We start from the raw sequence: 21582 nt of genomic DNA on the forward strand, positions 1-21582 counted from the left end.
GGTTTTTGTCCGGAGGCTCCTGTAGCGCCTCCCAGAGGGCATGAGGGTAAACGGTCCATGCGCTGGATGACAGGAGTCTTTAGAGACCTTCTTGGAATAGGGAATGAGATTTCAGACACAGCCTATGGCTCTTCAAGACACCATCGTGCAATCATTGTCAGGATTATCTTCCCATGTGGAGTATGCATTTTCTGTCTCGGATGTCTGTTACAGACTTGAGCACTCGAGACTTGAGAGCTTGGCTGCATACTCTGCCCTCACAGATACCAATGTCAACAAAGTTGCCCTAACTAACCTGGTCTCAGTCCTTCAGTGGGAAATTGTATTGCTCCCACATTTTAAAAAAAGCGTGGTGCTCAGTATTGTGGGGTGCCATTTGTAAAGCAGCTCATGCATTAAAAAAAATAAATCAATGTTTTGTCACATTTAGCTTCAAACCATGTATACTCTAAATCTCTCAGGGGAAACTAAATAGTTAGCTAATATGCAAACGTACACTGGAGGTATGAAAATAAAAGTCCAGGAGCTTGCATTGTGTTTACCGAATCAAATAAGTTAAATTCAACGTACAGGGTGTAGTGACACGAAAATAAGTGACGTGAAGTGACATGAAAATAAATGCCCAGGAGCTTGCACTGCGTTTACTGAATCAAATAAGTTAAATTCAACGTACAGGATGAAGTGACACGAGGGTGATTACAACGCTAGCAACAGCAACAACTCCCCCTTGACGTTCTCAGTTATCCGAGTCAAACAGAATATTGACTTGGTGGTGACCGGAACTTGGTCACCTTCTCAATATTCGAATCATAAAAGACAGTTGAGGTTTTATTTTTTTGTTTGTTGCAACTTTGTCTTAAAACATCATTAGAAAGAGATGTCATTCAAGATTTTTAAGTGTTTCTTTAGTGTGTTTTTGGTGATATGGCTAGAGTAATCTATGCAGCTCTCATCCCAACTATATTTTCTTTAGTATAATCTTTTCATAGATGTTTTATTTTTAATGTACACGTAAATCTAGATTTGGTAATCAAACTGCATCCAAAATGGACATCTCTCAACCAGAAGCTGAGTACAGATTTAATTTCTTTGTTTTAGCCTTTTCTTTTGGTCACTCATAAATTATTCACATAATTTTATCCTTGGGAACTAAAATAAATAGAGGAGAATATTGTCATCTCTGCCCAATTCCACTGTCTAAATATAGTCTTTCAAATCATATCGCAAAAAATTGCGAGAGGCCGCCAGTTTCGCACATGCGCAGTACAAATTGTATTTCCGTGAAGGATCAAATTGGAACAGATTTTGTCGAGCGAGTACGAAAGGGAAATAGGAATGTCCTCTATTTTTCCTTTTAAACGTGTTGTAAATTGTGCACCCTAAAGAAGAAAATGAAAAATGCAGTTAGGACAGTTAATTTTCTATTTTATTTATGAGTAAATAATGCAGCTATAACCAAAATGGATAGAACTTTATGTTAACACATTTTGATTTGCATTATAGGGCAGATTAGTTTCCATACATGGAAACACATTCGCATTCGCGCAATATGGTTTTGTGGGCGTGTTTCAGCTCTTCCGTTGGTCAAATCCGGTTTCCGTTACTTTTCTTGTCTTCCGCTTTCTTTTCGAGCGCACACCCAGGCAGCAACTCAAGAATGACAATAATGGCCAAAATGGCTGCAGTCTTCTTTGCAAAGCTTACCGTCAGTTTTCATGGAAGCATTTGAAACTGAGTGGCCACAATCTAAGCCCTTTTTATGACAGGATTGGCGGTGACTGGATCGGCGTTATGGATTTTATCTCATTCGAGTTGAGAGCAAATAGTATTTAAGTTCGCAGGTCCATTCTAAGACTGCAGGCTAACGCAATTGCTAGCTCTAGTTGCCGATTATCCCCAGGTTTGACTGTCCAAACGGGAGTGTAACAATCATATTGCACAACCATTCAGAAGTTGTTGGACGGCCAACATCAAATGGCAGAGCCACGGAAAGTGCCGTTCGTCACCATTTCATCTTTTAACAATTCGTCGCTTATCCAGGACTTAACTAAGAAGCGCCGCCACGAAGATGAGGCCATTGACATTAGTTTTGGGATAGTTGGAGGCGCGGTGCTTGGCTCGGCAGGTGGCGGCGGAGGTTTGTTCGGAAACATTAAAAGGGATGAGACTGAAATGGACAAGCCGAAACCAACAGTCCGTCTTATCCTTCCACTTTCGGAGCCGAACGAACGCGCGTCATCTGAATTCAACTACCGCGACCTGGTCCACTCAACTTTTGTTCAGGTTAGAAGAGGGGGTCATTTCTTAAGGGCAGTGGCACAAACTTTAATGTTCAATTTATTGTTTGTTTGGTTGTTGTTTTTTTAACTGATACAATGGACGGTCCCACGCCCATATAATGCTTCATTATCGCTTAATACTATAGGTATATATATGTTGATACGATTTGGATTTTTAAATGTAGTCATTGCGCCAATTTCCATATTTGGATTGCGTTGTGCGTTTTGAAACGCTTTGGTCTGATTTTTATTTGTTGTAAATTGCGTTTAAATAAAATTATTCTAGCGTTAATTACCGACTGATGTGTAAAGGGGGATTGAACCTTATTAGCGTTTAGATGCTTAAATTTTAGTTTAGTGATTTAACAAGGTTAAAGGTTTAAGCAAAATTTAATTAGATGACAATGCCTCACTGTACAACAAATGTTTGGAATGTTGTTAGGTTATTGGCCTCTATAACCTTTGGAATATTTTTGTCTCATTAATGCTTCGATGACAATTTTTATCAGGTAAAGCTTGCAGGTTCAAAGGTCCCAATTGGACTTGCCCCCCTTCTTGACCCGAGTGACCCATTGGCTGATGAAGACAGAGAGAGGTGTGAGATAGAGAAAATGGCCAGGAACTTCGAGAACAAATTTGTGAGTGTTAAAGTCTCAACTTAAATTTTCATCTTCATTGGTTATAGAAATGTATGCTTTTTTGTGTTCCTTCTGCAGGATGGTGGAACAAAGAAGAAAAAAGGGGACAGAATACAGGATCTAATTGACATTGGCTATGGCTATGATGAGAGTGATCCTTTCATTGACAATTCAGAGGCGGTAGGTTTATGTTCTTGCTTTGTTTGTTTTTTTTCTAGTAATTTCTGCAACTTTTAAAAAATAAGTCAGACATTTTTAAGTAAAGTAAATTTTTAACTAAATGAATTGCACATACAGTTCAGTACGATGTAGAATAGTCAGAGTGATATAGCATTAGAAAATAGCTAAGATCTAAGCAGTGGTTCAAGGTTAATGCATCATTCAAGCTCTGGAGGAAATCTAACAGTAATAACACCTTTCTTTTGGCCTCAGTATGATGAGTTGGTACCGGCCTCTCTAAACACAAAATATGGAGGCTTCTATATCAACACAGGAACTCTACAGTTCAGAGCAGCATCAGACTCCGAGGGAGAAAATACAGGCATAAATGCTTGTCATTTCAAGGTAAGCGTGCCTCAAAACAATACCAATTATCGTAATTTCCAGACTACAGAGCGCACCTGATTAAAAGTCGCATAATCTAATTTTAGAAAGAAAATCAATTTTGTACTTATACAAGCCGCACCAGATTTTAAGCCGCAGGTATCCCACGTAGTAATATGAAAAATTAGATCTAAAACATTTTTAACTTTTCATTTAATTTAATCCGCTTAGCAACATAAATATATTGTACCGGTAAATGCGGTGTCTGTAATGCAGCTATCTTGAAATATACGTTTGTATCAGCTCCACACAAATTACGTTGTTTATGCTTTTTTACTCAAACAATTAACAATCTAAAACTCCCCGATGGCCCACCTCTAAAATCTTCTATTTTCATCGCGGTGGCGATTGCTTTTGCCTTCCGTCTGATTTGTACAGCGGAAACACTGCGGCCGCCTGCTCTCTGTGTGTTGACCCAGTCTTCCAGAAAGTTGTCATGCTTGGGCCACCTGCGATGTTTACGTCTAAAAGCTTTTGTCGTCTTTTTGCTTTCGATCAGTTCTTCTGATAGATCAGGCGTCTCCACCTTCTTGCCATTGATTACCGTAATGTATGCCAAGATTACGCGTGGCAGTGCGATTTCCTTCGCCAACCGCCAGAGTGATCGCTTTTAACTTAAAAGCCACATCATATGCTTTTCTTCTAGTATTTTCCACGTTGATGAGGGTTAGTAAAAATGACTGATTCACAATAGTTGTGATAGTGCGCCACGAAAAAAAACATAAATAAGCCGCACCGTAGAATAAGCCGCAGTGTTTAAAGTGTAGGAAAAAAGTAGCGGCTTATAGTCCGGAAATTACGGTACTACATAACATAACATAACTCCTTATCAACTATGATCAACTCTCGTGATGTGATTGAACTGTACAATTGTTTTAATATCAGATGCTTCACAAAATTGTGACATTTACAGTTTTAATATGACAATGATTTTATCTAGAAAATCACCCAACTAACATAACTGTAAATGAACTCTACCTTTATTTGCTGCTTGGTTTAGGATTTTTAATCTTCATTTTTGTTATCAGTAGCTCAAAAGTCTGCTCTGTTGGGTTGAGATTAGAGGACTGAATTGCCCATTGAAGAATATGCTTTTTTTTATTCAATTACAAATGTTAAGAATTCCTCACCTGGTGATGAAACAGCTTGAAGTCAGGTGGCCATTTTCTTGCCAGTCCCTCCAAAATGTGGCCTTTTCCTCAGTCTCTGTAATTTCTTAAGTGGTTGTTAAAGGTAAATGTTTTTATTTTATTGTTAAAAAAAAAAAACTTCATTGTTGTTTTTTTTAAAAATGAATATTGAAATGTCAAAAGGCCAAGTGCTAAAAATTGGAACAATTATTTCAGAGTTTACATCTTTTAAATCTGTTTAGGGAATAAAAGACTGTGAAGAGCGGGTGCTAAAGAAGCTTCGGAAAAAACAAGATGGTGGTATTCTGGAGGACAAGAAACCCAGAAAGAATAAATTATCAAAGCCTGGGTGAGCATTTAACTTTTCCCTTTTATGAATTCACTTTATGGCATTAGATTACAGTATCAGAAGGGTGGTATTGGGGTAGCTCCCCTTTTTTGTGTGTGTGGGGCGGTAACAAGACGGTCTAATCATACTTGGCTCATACTTGGAGTGCAAGTGTACACTCTTGCCTTCAAGTGAAATGATGTGGGTTTAAACCTATAACCTTGCAAAACAGACTATATATGAAAGAGGATACTGATTGTGTCACTAATAGCACCTTTACATTAGTGTCTAATTGGTGACTCCACGAGAGGAATGAGTTGCACTAAAAAGAGTGCTATCTTGGTTGATGTTCCAGGGAAAATATGAGGGAATTTTATGAGGAAAGAGCAATATTTGATGGCATTAACAAAACTTAACACACCAAAACACCATCAGAGCACTCTCAAGGTACCCTGGAGAAAGATACCGATGCTCACATAGGACCCTGCAATGAACTGGCAACTCATTCAGGGTTGGACCCTGCCTTCACCCATAGTGCATCGTCCCTGAGACCCTGAAATTGATAAAGTGGTCATGAAGATGAACAAAAATTAAAAATGAGACATCTTTTGAGAGGAGGAAATGAAGGTACTGCAATGGTACCACACCTCAACCCAGCTCAAAATACTTATACATTTTTGCCTTCACAGCTGACTCTATTAAAGCAGTTCTGTCAGGAATCATATCTATTCGTAGACATTTATTGGGTGATGGTTATGGAAGAGTTGTTAAAAAAAAAGGTTTAATTGAACAATTCTCTGAAATTTAAAGATTATCTAAGTGTTTTTGATATGAAGTTTGCCCAAGTCTGCAGTCCATTGAATTTAGCAACAGATTTATTTTCCCTTTCAAAATCCAACTTCACATATAAACTTTGTGATGAGTAAATGTTGAATACATTTTTATATTGGGCAACCATCATTATTTACATTTACAAGAAAACTGAATATCACAAGTATATAAAATTGTTTCCTTTCGTACTTCTTTTGCCATCTGGGTAGACATTCAGCACTAAATCTTCACCGGCCAGAGAAAAAGAAGAGGAAGAAGTTGATGAAGGATTCCATCCACCTTGCTAACATGCTGCGTCGGTTTACACGGGAGAAGGAGGAGACACGCAAGAAGAACCTGGTTGAAGTTGGTCTGCCACGTCCTGCCACCAGAACACCCAATACAAATGTGATTGAGGTTTCCCACCATAAGGCTTCTTCCAGCAACAACTGCAACATTATTGATTTGACAGCTGACTCAGCAATGATGTCCCTTCTTGGATCTTCAAATAATGATTTGCTGCAGGACATAATGGATGACCTAGACTTTGAGATGTTGGACTCTCCCCAGCCCCCCAGTCCAGTTCATGCAGAAAATTACTCATTTGGGATGGGAACAAAAACAGGAAGTAGCAGGGTATCACAAGGAAACATGGTGACACCACCTCTTCTCCCTACTGGTCTCCCAGGACCTCTGATAAAGCGTATCGATGACTTAAGGGCGGTATGGCTATTTTTCTAACACATTCCTTTCTCACATCAGTTTTTTCTGCAATCTTGATTTGCATGTAAACATGTTGACAGTGCTAAAATAGGTGTAAAACTTGACTTATTTAAAATTTCTGTACAGGCCTCCCGTCAATTTGATGAAGAGGGCAGGAAGAAGTTTTTCACATTGGACATGAACAACATTCTGCTTGAGTGAGACACTTTAAGATCTTCATGACTTTGAAAGCAATATTAAGCGAGGTCCATATTTTTAACTCTGCACTGTAGCATTGAGTTGCAGGTTCAGGAACAGCCTGCAGAGGTGCGTTCAGTGGTCTACTCTCACATGGAGGCCTTTGTGCCCTGCAACAAAGAAGCTTTGCTCAAACGCCTTAAGAAGCTCAGCCTCAACATTCAGGTGACTAAAATGTTGTTGCGACACTGAAATGTCTGATTTTGCTACAACACTGGAGAAAAAATGTATTATATTATTATATTTATTTCTAATATCAGTAGAAAATAATTAAAAGCAAAGGTGGTAAAATGGGTGTGATGTTCAACCCCCTGCACTGCACTTCCTATTATGTAATGAAGTTAGGATCTGTCATAGCAAATGCCTATAATAATGACTCGTCTGGATGAGCAGATAATGCATTTGAAGTCATATCTTTTACATGTCAATTCACTGTCGACTAACAGACTTTGTGTGGTAATCCTATTTAAGCCAGCGAGTAGACATGACAAAGTCTTTGTCCTGGGACCATGTTCCACAATAATTAATTTGAAAACAGCAAATATTGACCATTAGGTAAAATAAGCAATTGTAAGTAAATATTTGAATCCGGTCCTTACTGATTTTTACTCCATGCTAAAAATAGACGTTTGTGATTTCCTAACCACCAATAACATTGAGAACACAAGTAAATTCAGTACATCAAACATTTTTTTGTGGTGCAGTAAATTCTGGAGTGTTACAAAAAAATTACAGCCGAAATTTTGAGAGTGTAATTGAATATTGCTGCATATTTGTATATATGTTCAGACTAAGACAATAATCATACATGTGAGCATTACTTGACTCTGTATGAGTTACAGCCACTTCCTGTTTGATGTATGACTTCCGGTTTGATGTTTGATTTCCTATTGGATTTAGGATATGGTCCAAGATAATTTTTTGTAGGTTTTCTGCTACGGATGTGTACCAAATTTCACAATCTCAGTTAAATATAGGCTTTGGGCCTACTTAATTTTAGAGCCATTTTGAGATGCACGTTAGTAGCAGTAGACTTTTTTTTGTAGGTCTTGGGGTATTGCACATGTGTACCAAGTTTCACAAACATAGGTTAAATGTAGTCCAGGATCTGCTTCGTTAAATGTATCCAGGTGGCGCTATAACAGAAGGAAACTTTGAAAATCATATATGTTCGGGATGGGATTCTGGACAAACAAAGATTGGAAGACATTTTACCAAGTTACAACAACTTTTCCATTCATGGTGAGATGTTGATGTTCGCCCCCCCCCCCCACACACACACGTTAAGTTGTAATTTTCTCCACTAATCATCATCAATGTCTCGTATATTTTCTCATCAGGTTTAAGGTGAATGTGCTCAACACATTCAGAGTAAGCTGTCAGAATGCAGAACATGCCATTTAATTTTGCCAGATGATGATGCTATATCCATTACTGCATTTTGAAATGTATATATTCATTCATCAACCTTGATTAAATAATATGATGGATCATTAATAATATGGGAAATTCATAATATAATATTTGAGGAGCCTATAATGTTTATATTAGCCATTGTTAATCTGGAGGTAAGTACTAATAGAAAAGGTCTGTAAATTTGATGTCTGGTTCTTTATTTAATCTGGATGCATACGTTCATGCATTTATAACTTCTCTTCCAGGATGATCGCCTTCGAACGCCTCTACTAAAGCTGAAGCTGGCAGTATGTAGTGTGATGCCAGAGCAGATGGCACGATACAACATGGACTGTATTGCTAAAGTGGCAAAGTAAGGAAAGTGAAAATCAAATGTTTCCATATTCTGCAAACATTTTTACCATCATCATTTCACATATTGTGCAGGCCAGAAACTTTTGGACCTCATCATTTTTTAGCATTTAGTTATGATGCAGCATTATATTAAAAAATGAAAGTATTGTCCTCATATCAGTGCACACATAATACCCCTAATAAAAAAAGAAAGCTAAATTTAAGAAATTTTGAAATCTGCTCTGCTCTGACAACAGAGGTCTGTGAGCCTTGCAATATTTTAACTTTTAATTTTAAATATATTTGCAAAAATACTCTTGTGGTGTAACGTTTTCTTCACCAATGAATCAAAGAATATTCCTACTTTGCAACGACTTAAATCTGCGCTCAGCAATTTGGCCTTCCAGGTGACATATAGTATTTAAAAAAACAATCGAAATGATAAAGAAATGATTTAAGCAAACTTAATGAGCATGTGGGAGGGTTTTCTTTGTTGTTGTTTTTAGCACTTTTAATGATAAAGATACATTAAACAATACTTGATTCAGTCTGCCTATCAATGGTGTCACTGACATGCACCACCAGCAGCACCAAATCTCAGAACGACAATAAAACGCAGCATGAGATTGCGAGCAAGAAAAAATCATGCCACCATTTCTGGCTGTTGTGTGGAAACACAACAGCCTGTTTATTAAAGAGAGAGTAGTAGCAGCAGGTACAACCACTACCACTTACCCTAAATAGAAGTCAGATGCCCTTTATTGCTGTTGACTTTTTATGTTGTAAACAACAGCAGAAGTGGCAAGTAAACTGTGAATTCAACCTGAACAAATGATGGCTACACTTACTGTACTCTTTTTATATTGAAAGAAATGGTTACCTCCCTGAAAACAAAAGGTTACCCTACATTCAAATAAAAGGATTATACACTGCTCAAAAAAATTAGAGGAACACTTTTTAATCAGAGTATAGCAACCTATCAGTCAAACCTCTGGGATATTGATCTGGTCAGTTAAATAGCAGAGGGGGTTGTTAATCAGTTTCTGCTGCTTTGTTGTTTGAAATCAACAACAGGAGCATCAGAGGGGCAACAATGAGACGGTCCCCAAAACAGGAAGGGCTTTCCAAGTTGAGGCCACTGATACTTTTTTCCCTCCTCATCTCTTTTGGCTGACTTTTTACTGACTGACTGACTTCCTACTACTGTAGTTATTAATTTGGCTTGGATCAACATCTCTGTTGATAGCATGGTGCGGTACCTGGATGCTACAGAGGTTGCACAAGTAGTCCAACTCCTGCAGGATGGCACATCAATATGTGCCGTTGCAAGAAAGTTTGTTGTGTCTCCCAGCACAGTCTCAAGAGCATGGAGGAGATTCCAGGAGACAGGTAGTTACTCCAGGAGAGCTGGACAGGGCCGTAGAAGGTCCTTAAATCGGTATCTGCTCCTTTGTGCAAGGAGGCACAGGGTGAGCACTGCCAGAGCTCTACAAAATGACCTCCAGCAGGCCACTGGTGTGAATGTTTCTGGCCAATCAGAAACAGGCTCCATAAGGGTGGCCTGAGGGCCCGACGTCCTGTAGTGGGCCCTGTGCTCACTGCCCGGCACCGTAGAGATCGATTGGCATTTGCCACAGACAACCAGAATTGGCAACTACACCACTGGTGCCCTGTGCTCTTCACCGCTGAGAGCAGGTTCAACCTGAGCACATGCGACAGATGTGAAAGGGTCTGGAGATGCCATGGAGAACGTTATGCTACCTGCAACATCAATAGCATGACCAGCTTGGTGGTGGGTCAGTGATGGTCTGGGGAGGCATATCCCTGGAAGGCGGCACAAACCTCTACAGTTTAGATAATGGCACCCTGACTGCTATTAGGTATCGGGATGAAATCCATGGACCCATTGTCAGAACCTACGCTGGTGCAGTGGGACCTGGGTTCCTCCTGGTCCACGACAATGCCCGACCTCATGTAGCTAGAGTATGCAGGCAGTTCCTGGAGGATGAAGGAATTGATACCATTGACTGGCCCCCACGTTCACCTGACCTAAACCCAAAAGACATTATGGGACATTATGTTTAGGTCCATCTGGCGCCGCCAGGTTGATCCTCAGACTGTCCAGGAGCTCAGTGATGCCCTGGTCCAGATCTGGGAGGAAATTCCCCAGGACACCATTTGTTGTCTCATTAGGAGCATGCCCCGACATTGTCAGGCATGCACACAAGCACGTGGGGGCCACACAAACTACTGAGAATCATTTTGAGTTGCTACAATGACATTTTGGCAAAATGAGCCAGTCTGCTGCATCATTTTTTCACTTTCATTTTGGGGGTGTCTTTCCCCCCTCTATAGGGTGATCATTTTCATTTCTATCGAATTATGTGGCATCATTTTGTTACTAATACATCACCTACTTTTTATCAGGAAAGATATTCAAGATCATTTAGATCTGATGTGTTATTGAAGTGTTTTTTGAGCAGTGTATATTTGCTTCTAATGGTTTATATGCTTATGTCCATAAATTTTTAACCTGATTACATAACAACAGGGTAATTATGTATGGTTACATTTTTGGCTAAAACATTACTGAATCATTTTCACTATCAGATTGTTGTAAATAAACCAAGATAGTCCTTGAATTGTATCTGCAACCACAAGCTGTGATACAAATACATTGAAATGTTAAAATGAATTGTTACTCTAGTAGAATCCCCAATGACCATTTTGTTTTTTAGCATAAGGCTAGAACATAAGGCCTGAAGAACGTGAAATGATTTGAAAACTTTCTGATTGCACTGTACATCTGTGACATCTGCAGGCAGCAGTCAGGGGAGGGAGAGAGGAATGGTTCTGAGGATGATGATGAAGAGAAACCTGGGAAGAGGATGATTGGCCCCCGGAAGAAGTTTGCTTGGGATGAAAAGCTTAGGTCAGTTCCACATATAATGGAACGTGTTTGTTTTACCACATGAGGTATTTATTTTAATCAAAATTTGTATCACCTTAGTGGAGTATTTACTACTATGGATTTTTTTTTTTTTAGATCATTGTTATGTAATTTGGTGCGGGTGAAGCTGGGATTCTATGAGCTGGAGAGCAAGAAATCTCAATCTGTGGAAGACTACCTCAAAGCTTTTATGGAAACAGAAGTTAAACCTCTGTGGCCTAAAGGCTGGATGCAAGCCAGGTGAGTGTCTATATAATGCTGCCTGATTCTATTCAGTAGACAGAACTATGAGTATAATTAGATATTGCAATATGAGTATTTTTAATCTGACTCTAAAATTAACTCTTAATCTCATTATCTGTAATCTCACTCTCAGATGTTACAGTATTGCACATATATCTTGTTACTTGTGTTCTAAAAACAAAACTTTTGTATTGGGTTTATTTAAATTAATTTATCAATGTTCTTAACATGAACACCATTGTTCTAATGCGTCTAATGTCTATTCACAGAATGTTGTTTAAAGAAAGCATCACGGCTCATGGTCACCTTACAGGCTACATGTGAGTGATGATATGGTCTCTGTTTTGATTTTTATTTCTTATTTCAAATCTAGTCACCTTGTTCTTACATATTTTTTCATCTGTTTCAGAGTAAAGAAGAAAATTGTCCCTACTGCTAAGACAAAATCCAAGGTAAAAAAAAAAATTATTTGGTTTTTTTTTGGGGGGGGGGGGGAATCACATATGCCATATCTACAGAGTTTGAAAAGATGTGCTCTGCAGGGTTCACTCTAGCATGCACACAAAATTTTACTCACTGGTGGTACTGTACTACATTACAAAGTAGATAATATTTTAGTAACTCATCAAGACAATGACAGATTACATTCTGCACATTTTTTTATTTGGATAATTTTCGATGATCTTAAAATTCATTGAAGTTGGCAAGAAACACAAATGGGCATGATCATATTCTATGTAATTGTTTTGTTTAAATCTGAACTTTTAGGAGTCACATTGGGTTCAGAGGTCTGCACCATCCCCCCTACCTCAAGCTGTCATACTACCACCACGGTCTCCATCTGAACCCAAATGTCTTGATTCCCTCAAAGAAGAGCTTGTGGCTACATCTCTGGATTCTATCTCTCAGGCCCTGGCCATCCTGGGCAATACTGCCAAAGGCCTTGCTCACGGGGATAGCCCTGTCTCCCCAGAAGAACCCAAAACTGTTATCAATCCCTCTGCTCTCCATGCCTCACCAATCCTCCAACAGAAGAACGCTGTTAGTGCTTCCAGTTCTGCTATACCTCATCCAGTCTCAGGCTCTACCTCTGTGTCTTCCACTTCTACTCTGTCTCGACCTTCCATGGTGTCCTCCCTTCTGCAGCCGCTGAGGGTGGAAAGATTGGGGGCTATAAAAGGTTCGTTGCAGGCAATAAATAAAAACTCTGTGTTGAACACTCAGAGAAATTTAGGTGTGACTAAAGCCAACCTACCTGCCACATCTTTGCCATCCAAACCACGGCCACCACCCACAGCATCACCACTCATTCCACCAGGAACAAAAATGGGACTGTGCTCTCCCATATCAAGCTTCGGAAAAGGCTACGATAATAACAAGGCCAACACCAAAACACTGATCATCACATCACTCCAATCTCGTCCTCACACCCTCCCATCCTCGCAAATGACACCAAAAACCTTTCAGGCACAATGCTTTAGCCAGATATCACAGAATAAATCATCCCCTGTCTCACAGAAGATAACCGAAATTCATCCGCAGTCTAACTTTATCACCCCCATGCAAGTCACCCTCACCAAGTCCTCCCACAGCAGCATCCAGCCAATAGTCAAGCTCACGCCACGTGCAACCAATCCCACTGTCAGTATCTCCACCTCCGTGTCACCCTCTGTCTCGCAAAGTCCCAGGTCTCAGGTGACCACCTCTGTCCACCAGTACTCCACAAAAAACCCAACAGGGTTCCACTCACCCTTCTCAGGTACACAAGGAGGAGCGACAAAGCTGGGACAAGGCAGCTACACCACTTTAGCTGGTCAAAAGCCCTCTAACCAAAACAGTAGCATTAACACTAGCCTTATGAAAACCTTAACCCTAAGCAAGCATTCAGGTCCCAGTTCCTCTCCCACACTGGCCTCTTCAAACCCAGGACAGCCTCAAAAGCCTGGGAGTGGAGCAACTCAGGGGAAAAAGCCAGTGGCATCAATGCCATCTTCGGCAGTATCTTCTCAATTGTCACAGGTTCGTATTAAAGTAGTGAGTAATTTGAATGATGTTACAATTAATGTAAAGTAATTCAGTAATAGGTTGGTGTAAGACATCTTGGTAAAAGTATATATAATTTTCAATTTAATAATTGTATTGAATTATTTAATATACATAAAATAAATACATTACACTTGATTTGTTATAAGATAACTTTAAACTAAGTTAAATGAAATGGAGTTTGACTTTTATACTTATTAATGCTAAGGTTGTATTTAAAACAGGCACTGTTCTTTATATTCAACTACATTAACAGGGTGACTGATAAACACTCTACTTAAGGTTTCAACAGACAGGGGTGGAAGTGTGCCTGGTTCTGCCACATCTGTTCCACTGGGCTTTGAGATACCTGGACATTTGCCTGGCGTCGGTCTGGTACCAGTGTCCTTGTCCTTCCAGTACCCTCAACTATTGAACCTGCCTTCCTTGGGTGCTACGGGCTCTACCACAGTGGCTAGCAGCTCTGCAACCAGTACCAATTCACCGTTTTCCATCTTGACTCAGAGTGAGTGATATTAGAGGCCAGAAATACATTGGGTTTGTACTAAGGAAAAAACAAAATCACATTCAAACATAACACATTTAAATTCAAACAAAAAAAGACGGCACCTAATTAGGAGTATTACGTTTGAATTCGATTTAATCCCCCCCCCCCCAACTACATCAATTTAATACCTTTATTTGCGAGCTATTTGAAGGTTACACTGTATGTAAAAAGTTCCCCATAAGTCCACAAAATACTCAAAAGTGGTACTTTTGTACTACCAATAGCTGGTGTGCTGCTAAATTGGTTGTATGTACTGTCTCAAAAAAAGTCCCTCAAGTTAGCAGTATGTACCTGTCTTGTCCTCACAAACTGCATGTCTCTACTTTCAGGGACATTGTCAAGGATATTTCATGGACATTTTGGATTTTATATTGTGATCAGTTATTTTGGTATGGCTTGTCTGAGTGGTACACCACTAAAATAATGGTATATTCCATTCTCAATGTCTTATGTCTACTTATTTTAGCAGCAAGTGTATCTCATGGTCATTTTAGACTTTATGATTGAGACAGGTATGCCTTGTCTATTGTAATGCTACAAACCTGGAATAGTGGTATTTACTGCTAAAATAGTCATAGGGCCTAATTAAAAATTAATTACCAGTAATAAAAAAAATCAGTCTTTTAACAGCCTCACCATAGTTGAGACTTAAACCAAGTGACCAAATGCTGCCCCCTATTGGAAGACAAATATATCCAGACTTACACCAAAAAACTAACACGTTAACTTACAACACAACATAATTATATGATGTGACTGAGTGGTATTTATTGCTTAAAAATACAGACATGTGAGTCACAAGCAGGTACGTACTGCTAAAATAATGAGGGATGACACTTTGAGATCAATATGTACCACTTACTTCGTGGCATGTACCAATTAAGGATCTCAGCACCTGCAACAACACTATCCTTGACACCCATGACAGCATTAGAAACCTGGGAGTGAAGCAGCTCATTAAGAATAGATGAATTAAAATGGGAAAAAAATCTATGTGCATGGCTCATAATTGTTAGAAAATGTTTCTTGGGAAATTATTAGTGTAAAACATTAGAATTTAATTATTATTTTACAATGCAATCGAGGAGAAGCCACCAGAAGATGGATGATGAATAGATTTTTCTCTTATTTCACAATAGCCCAAACTCCCTTTTATATAGTTAATATTGATTTTTTTTTTTTTTTTTTTTTTTTTTAAGAATGTAAACATTGGTATTCATAATTTTTGAGAAACTGGAATCAAGTCTGATAATCAGTTGTTTATAGTTATTAGTGTTTCATGTTGTCATATGAGTCTAATATTATAGAGATGATAGTTGTTTTTTTTAAAGATTCTGCAACTTTAACAATTTTTGTAGTCCTGTGGGGCTTACTTTCTTTATATGCCACTTGCTCTGTGTCGGAAACTACTGCCTATTTCCAAAATAGTGCACTCTATAATTAATTGTACACCATTTTGTAGGGTTGTCCGAATGTTAAATGGGAATCGTTGTATCCTATATAGTGCACTCAACTTTTCCTACAATTCATTGGGAAAAGTGGTAGACGCCTGATGCTCCCTAACCAAGCAATATAGCCGGTCATCTTTTGCAGTAGCAGGGAAGAAGCTAGACATGACACTGATTATTTATTAAGGATTACATTAAATATTAATGACATTATGATACATTAACAAACAAATGACCTTATCAGTGAGTCCATTAAGTAGTTTTATCAAACCAACTCCCTATATAGTGAGTAGGAAATGTGTGCTTTCAGACACTGCATAGGTCTACTTCATCCTTCTGTCTGAACCTCATTTACTGTTTGGCTGTCATCTTTTACCTCCCTCATTTTGTTATTTGTCCTCCTTATCACTCTGTCCTGTCTCCGCAGATCTATATAAGAATCTTCAAACAGGGTCTCAGATTTCTCTGCCTCCTCACTTGCAGCTTCCTTTCTCAGGTAAAACATCATCCTTCACTCTCATCACAGCCTCAAAACTTTATTGATTTCCTTTCTTTTCTCCTGGTGTGGTATTTGTCAGTGTTGTTTTCTTTTTCACGCTACATTCTGTTTGTATTCATGCATTGACATCGTAATTTTAGTGTAGCTGAAGCATGTTCCTGTATCAGCCAGGGATTTAATTACATTAGCTGTTTTTGTGTCCAGATATCCAGGACCAGGGAGGAGATACCAAAAAGAAGACTCTATGATACAGAGGGAAGGCTATGAGTAGAGCCAGCGTAGGATAAGCTTTACATTTTGTAGTGAAATGTAACTTTTTTAAAGGTTATTTTTAAATTCTGTCCTTTGGGGAATTGATAAACCAAGTGACTAATCCACTTTGTTCATGTTTACAACATAGACCTATTTCACTGTGGAATAGGAGAAAAAACATCTGGGATTTGTTTGTGTGTGAATTTGAGTTGTGGTATTGAAGGTGTGCCTTTTAAACTTCTTCATTAATGCACATTTATTTTTTTTATTTGGTGCCATTTTATTTCTGAAATTTTCACTGATACTTGTAAGAATTGTACCCTAAATGACTCATTGCTCAATGTTACTAGTTGAATTTTTGTTATACTTGATATGCTGAAATCACAAATTTACTAGTTTTAATTAAATATTGTTTTCACTAACTAAACTAGAATTAATTTCTATTAACCAATTTCAACCCACGTAACTGGTTCAGTAATTGTGCACAGGAATGGATGAAAAATTGGGGCATGTCAAGATTAGATGTGATAGAATTTTGGTCATCACCTAGATCTTTTCCAAAAGTAAAAAACATCAAATGTATCCGTACTTAAAAATTGGCAGGATATGCATTTAAAAGGCAAATTATTCAATGACAATAATGCATTCTATTAACACGCACCTTACAAAACATCTTGCATAATAGAAAGAGAGATTCCAATGAAGCTTTAGAAAAAATAATAAATTGGATAAACATCAAAATATAGACACACTGAATCATACTAATTTATTTGGGATACGATTGATCGAACAGGTTAGTTCTGAGATTTAAAGTCAATGTCAGTGTACAGATATTCCCTGGGAGTGTGATCAAAGTAGTGGCCCATGGGGAGTTGGGTAGTAACAAGGGCAGCAGAGATGACCAGAGTGTCTACATATTTAGTAATATCTCTTTCAGATTTGACAGTCCAGGATTTTTTAAATCTTCAAAAGTGCAGACCAGGAGCCAGTCAAGGTGTTGAAGATGGGACTGATGCTTTTTTGTTTAATGACCTCTGGAAATAATTCTGGCAGCTGAATGTTGGACGAAGTTTATTGTGAAATATGTGTGCTAGACTACAGGCACAGGACTTTGATTATTTATTTTTTTTAAATTCCATGTTTTGGGAGAGTAAATCTGGAAAATTACGATGAGATAGGTGGAGCTGCCATAGAACAGTATTTACAGTCATTGTTGCAAGGTGAATCATTTTACAGGTGGAAAATTTTGAGAGGGCTGTAGAGTGATGTGAAAGGCAAGTGTTTAGTCTCTTAACATTGTCTATTTAAATCCACCCACAGTATTGTGTTGTGCAGCAACAAGGTTGTTTTGAGCGGTCCATAGATTTACAGTACAATGGGTTCAATGGTGGGTGAGTTTTCATTGAAGGGGGATGTTTTGTGCTTTTTGTAAAATATCATAAGATCACCGTGTCCCGAGGCACATGACAAACTAACCATAACCAGAGTTGTCAGACTGATTTGAGTGAAATCTTTGTAATTTCTGAGTTCTCAGAGAAAATGAAATTATGTTCATTCACTGGCTGATGGACAAGCAGACCAGTGCTAGTTATCCAACAGGAATTTGAGCAACCCCTTGGAAATGAAGCATTTGCTGGGTCACTATTTTGTGCTGTAGTTTTTTTTTTGGGGGGGGGGGGGGGTTGTGACTCCAAATTGAGAAACAATTCTCAGAAAATAAAATCACAGCCACAATTATTTTTATTATGGATATTTGAAAGCTTACAAGATTTGGTTTTAAGAAATATGACCTCATGGAATTGCTTCAAGGTTCCGTGAACCAGATTTTTTTGTTTTCTTGAATGTTTCAGTTGGCTCAAATTCTAAATTTGACATTGACACCTCAAAAGCATTTGTATACATTTTCTATTAAATTAAATTTCTGAACAATATAATTTTCAGGTTTGGGTAACTATAATAATGCTAAATGGTATGTATGAGAAGTAAACAGGAGCAGACATTATGAGGCACATTGTTGTATTATAATCATAATTGAGACCTAAATTAATCCAGACATGACATTTAGTAATGATGCATTGAAAAAAATAACTGATGTGTACAAATTAATACATAAACAAGACCAAAATGATGCCTGTGAACTGAAAGGTAAAGACACTCAGTACTGCTCCCAGGTTCTGAGAGTTCTTATTCCACTTTCTCAAAGCTACTTGACCAGCGGCCTTGTCTTATCGTCGTCACCACACTGATGGGCTTTGTACTTTTTGACCTCGGCCATATACTTAGACCAGGCATCACCCTTGTCTGGCTCAGCCTATGGGAGACAGGACACAAAAACACAATCAATGGAGCTGTAATTCAAAAGAAAGCAAAAAAGAAATCAAACATCACTGACTTCTGTGATGTTTTTCTGCTTCTTCGCAACCACTCCAGTCTTTAGGAAAACACCACCTCTGCGCTTCCCTACCTGGGTTAAGGGATAGAAGACTACAACCGTTATAGGAGCCATGACAGGTGGACTGTCAATTTAGGAGACTACATCACATCAGTAGGTCTACAGTCAAGTGCTTTATGCCCCACACTTTCAACAATCATTGAGACACATCCCAACTCTGAATTTTGTTGTTATCATATTTTATAGACGAGTGCATGGTATAGGAATACATTTTTTTGGATTTCTAAAGAAACGCAGTGAGTTTAGGATGAAATCTACCAAATTCTCATTTTACAACTGCCAAAACCCCTTACAAAATTCGTCACGGGAGGTGGTTTCTTTGTCATGGTTGTTTGTCCGTGCCTGGAGCCATCTCCACCTTTGTGTCCCATCTCTGTTTTCCGCTGTTCTTCCTCCATCTTCTTCTTGAAGATCTCCATGAAGCTACCATCGTTGGCGAAAGCGTTACCTCCAGACAACGGGGTTTGGCTTGTCGCCGCAGAGTTACTACACAGGGAAGTTGGGCTGTCGCAGCTAGAGTCACCACTGCTCTCGCCGCTTGCTTGAGATTTAACATGTTTTCGCTTTGAATCCATAATAGACTTTACTGTCAAATCCCTGTCTTCCACAAAACTATGATTATTTTAAAGTCGAATTGCTTTTATACAGTTGCTGCTTAACTGAACCGCTGTCCAGGCCACTTCTGAAACTGTACAGGGTACAAAAACGGTTCAATTTAGAAAACACCTTTTTTCGAACAACAAAAGGCTGCAATTATCAGCCGCTAACAACAAAAACAAATGCATGGGTTCCGTTGGCTGATAACGTGGCCTATCCACAAAACGTCAGGATGCTCAGACGGACAAAATCGACATAAATCATATCCTCATACTACTGGCTGTAGCAGTAAAGTCAGAAAACGTAAATTCGTTGACCACCTGCGATAGAGACTGTAATTCGGAAGATTCACCAACGTTCTGAGTTAGCCGTAGTTATTCAATACTTCCTGTCGGCCATATTGGTTTTATTTGCAGGACGCGAGACACTACGAGGTTTGAGACAGACTCCGCCTTTTTTGTGGACACGTTCTTCCTGCTACCTACGGGGGCTGAGCTGGGACAACTGTCATTACGTTATGAAGTTTTAGACAGGCTTTCTCCTAGATACAACGTTTTACAGAAATATTTCCCATATAATAAATTCTCATTTTTTCCTTGTGATTTACCTCATTACTCTCAAAACAAGTCAGGCCCCAAGATAACAAGTACATTGAAAGAATAATTGCAACTGTATGAAAGTGCTACCAGTTGAGGTCAAGTGATGCTACTTCCCCCCAGAGATCTTCAAAGAACCAAAGTCAGGGAGCCTTTGATCCCCAAGCATAATATATAATATAAACCCCTTTTTTAAAAACCTCTGAGCATGACTGTAACTTTACCTTAGTCACAGGTGCATATACCTACAATAGCTCAGAACTATTGCGCAAATACACAACTGTATACCCAATCTCAATAATAAATAAAATGGATACAACCCTAGATCCATCTGCACCTTTCTCCAGAAGCATCTTGATTCTATAACTGGAATCATAGTCCAAAGTTACCATCTTTGAGAAGAACTTCTCAATGGTGTCTTCCTCCTGCAGAGCACAGACTAAAAGCTGCTGTGCAGCAGCTCTGAATGCACCTGGAACATTTTCAGCAGGTTAACATGGAAAGTCCAGTATTTTTTATATATATGTGCATGTGGATATTGCGGCTTTGTAGGAGTCTGAAGGGTTAAAAAAAATTTAAATGATAAAGTTACAACTCTAAAATTGCTAACAGCTCTGTGTGTATTAATGTTTTAGCTATAGCTTCTCATATATTCATCAGAAGTAGTGAACTTTAATCATCACAGCAATGGTCCATGTCAACATGTACTGGTGTGTCTTTGCTTAGTTTAGACCAGGGGTCACCAACACAGTGCCCGTGGGCAACAAGTCGCCCGCAAGACCACATGAGTCGCCCGCAAGCCTGTTCTAAAAATAGCAAAACTTGCAAGTGAGGTGCGTCTCAGAAATTTTTTTCTACCGCTATTTTTTAAGACACCTGCATTTACATAGATTTCAAAATAACAATGTCTTAAAAATAAATACAAATATAAATAAAATGAAGGTGAACTCTGGCCTAGTTCAAAGGTCAGTATTGTGCGCATGAAATAACCTTTGCACTTGTGGAGAATAAACTAGCGGGCAGTGAAGATGGTGAGTGGAGTGCAATTTTCTACCCCAAAAACATGGCAAAAAGAAGACAGTAAATTTATCATTTTCAAAGTGAATGGGAGGAAGAGTAATTTCTACTACTGTGAAAGGAAGGTGTGTATGTTGCATTTGTGGGGTGACTGTGATGACGGCGAAGCAGCACAATGTGGAGCGACGCTTCACTACGCGTCATGAAAGCTACAATGCTAATGCTAACTACCCACCGGGAAGCATTCTACAGTCAGAGGAGGCCCATGAGCTAAAAAGTGTGTTTATAAAATCTAACAGATTTTGAGCAGAATTGCAGTCGATTTGTTCAGTTATGATTTATTCAATATGAAAGTTAATTTTTTTTTAAATGTTGCATAACTTTTTAAAATATGGTTCAACATGGTTTATGAATTGTTAAAATGGTTTAGTTTCTCATGGT

The 21582-nt window shown here is 38.7% G+C and overlaps 2 protein-coding genes across 4 annotated transcripts; one reads left to right on the forward strand and one right to left on the reverse strand.

Moving 5' to 3' along the window:
• The first annotated feature begins 1615 nt into the window (after positions 1-1615).
• On the forward strand, positions 1616-16906 carry LOC130515463 (ubinuclein-2-like). Of its 3 annotated transcripts, XM_057015719.1 has the most exons (18): positions 1617-2283; positions 2789-2917; positions 2996-3097; positions 3350-3481; positions 4893-4999; positions 6019-6196; positions 6314-6511; positions 6638-6708; positions 6784-6913; positions 8410-8516; positions 11319-11429; positions 11544-11687; positions 11960-12010; positions 12100-12142; positions 12459-13709; positions 14016-14238; positions 16156-16224; positions 16432-16906. In XM_057015719.1, exons 1-18 carry the CDS (start codon positions 1975-1977, stop codon positions 16473-16475), a joined length of 3399 nt encoding a protein of 1132 aa, XP_056871699.1. In that variant the 5' UTR covers positions 1617-1974; the 3' UTR covers positions 16476-16906. The 3 variants fall into 3 exon arrangements, with proteins under 3 accessions (XP_056871700.1, XP_056871699.1, XP_056871698.1); XM_057015718.1 differs by having other exon boundaries at positions 6019-6511; XM_057015720.1 differs by lacking the exons at positions 16156-16224; positions 16432-16906 and having other exon boundaries at positions 1616-2283; positions 6019-6511; positions 13990-14125.
• A 1295-nt stretch (positions 16907-18201) lies between these two features.
• Positions 18202-19943, reverse strand: trir (telomerase RNA component interacting RNase). The gene is made up of 3 exons (XM_057015726.1): positions 19225-19943; positions 18872-18943; positions 18202-18790 (listed from the first exon to the last, which is right to left on the reverse strand). The coding sequence occupies exons 1-3, from the start codon at positions 19504-19506 to the stop codon at positions 18683-18685; spliced, it is 462 nt and encodes a 153-aa protein (XP_056871706.1). The 5' UTR covers positions 19507-19943; the 3' UTR covers positions 18202-18682.
• Between the last annotated feature and the right edge of the window lie 1639 nt (positions 19944-21582).

Source organism: Takifugu flavidus, chromosome 18, assembly GCF_003711565.1.
Source record: "Takifugu flavidus isolate HTHZ2018 chromosome 18, ASM371156v2, whole genome shotgun sequence".
In the NCBI taxonomy this organism is placed as follows: domain Eukaryota; kingdom Metazoa; phylum Chordata; class Actinopteri; order Tetraodontiformes; family Tetraodontidae; genus Takifugu; species Takifugu flavidus.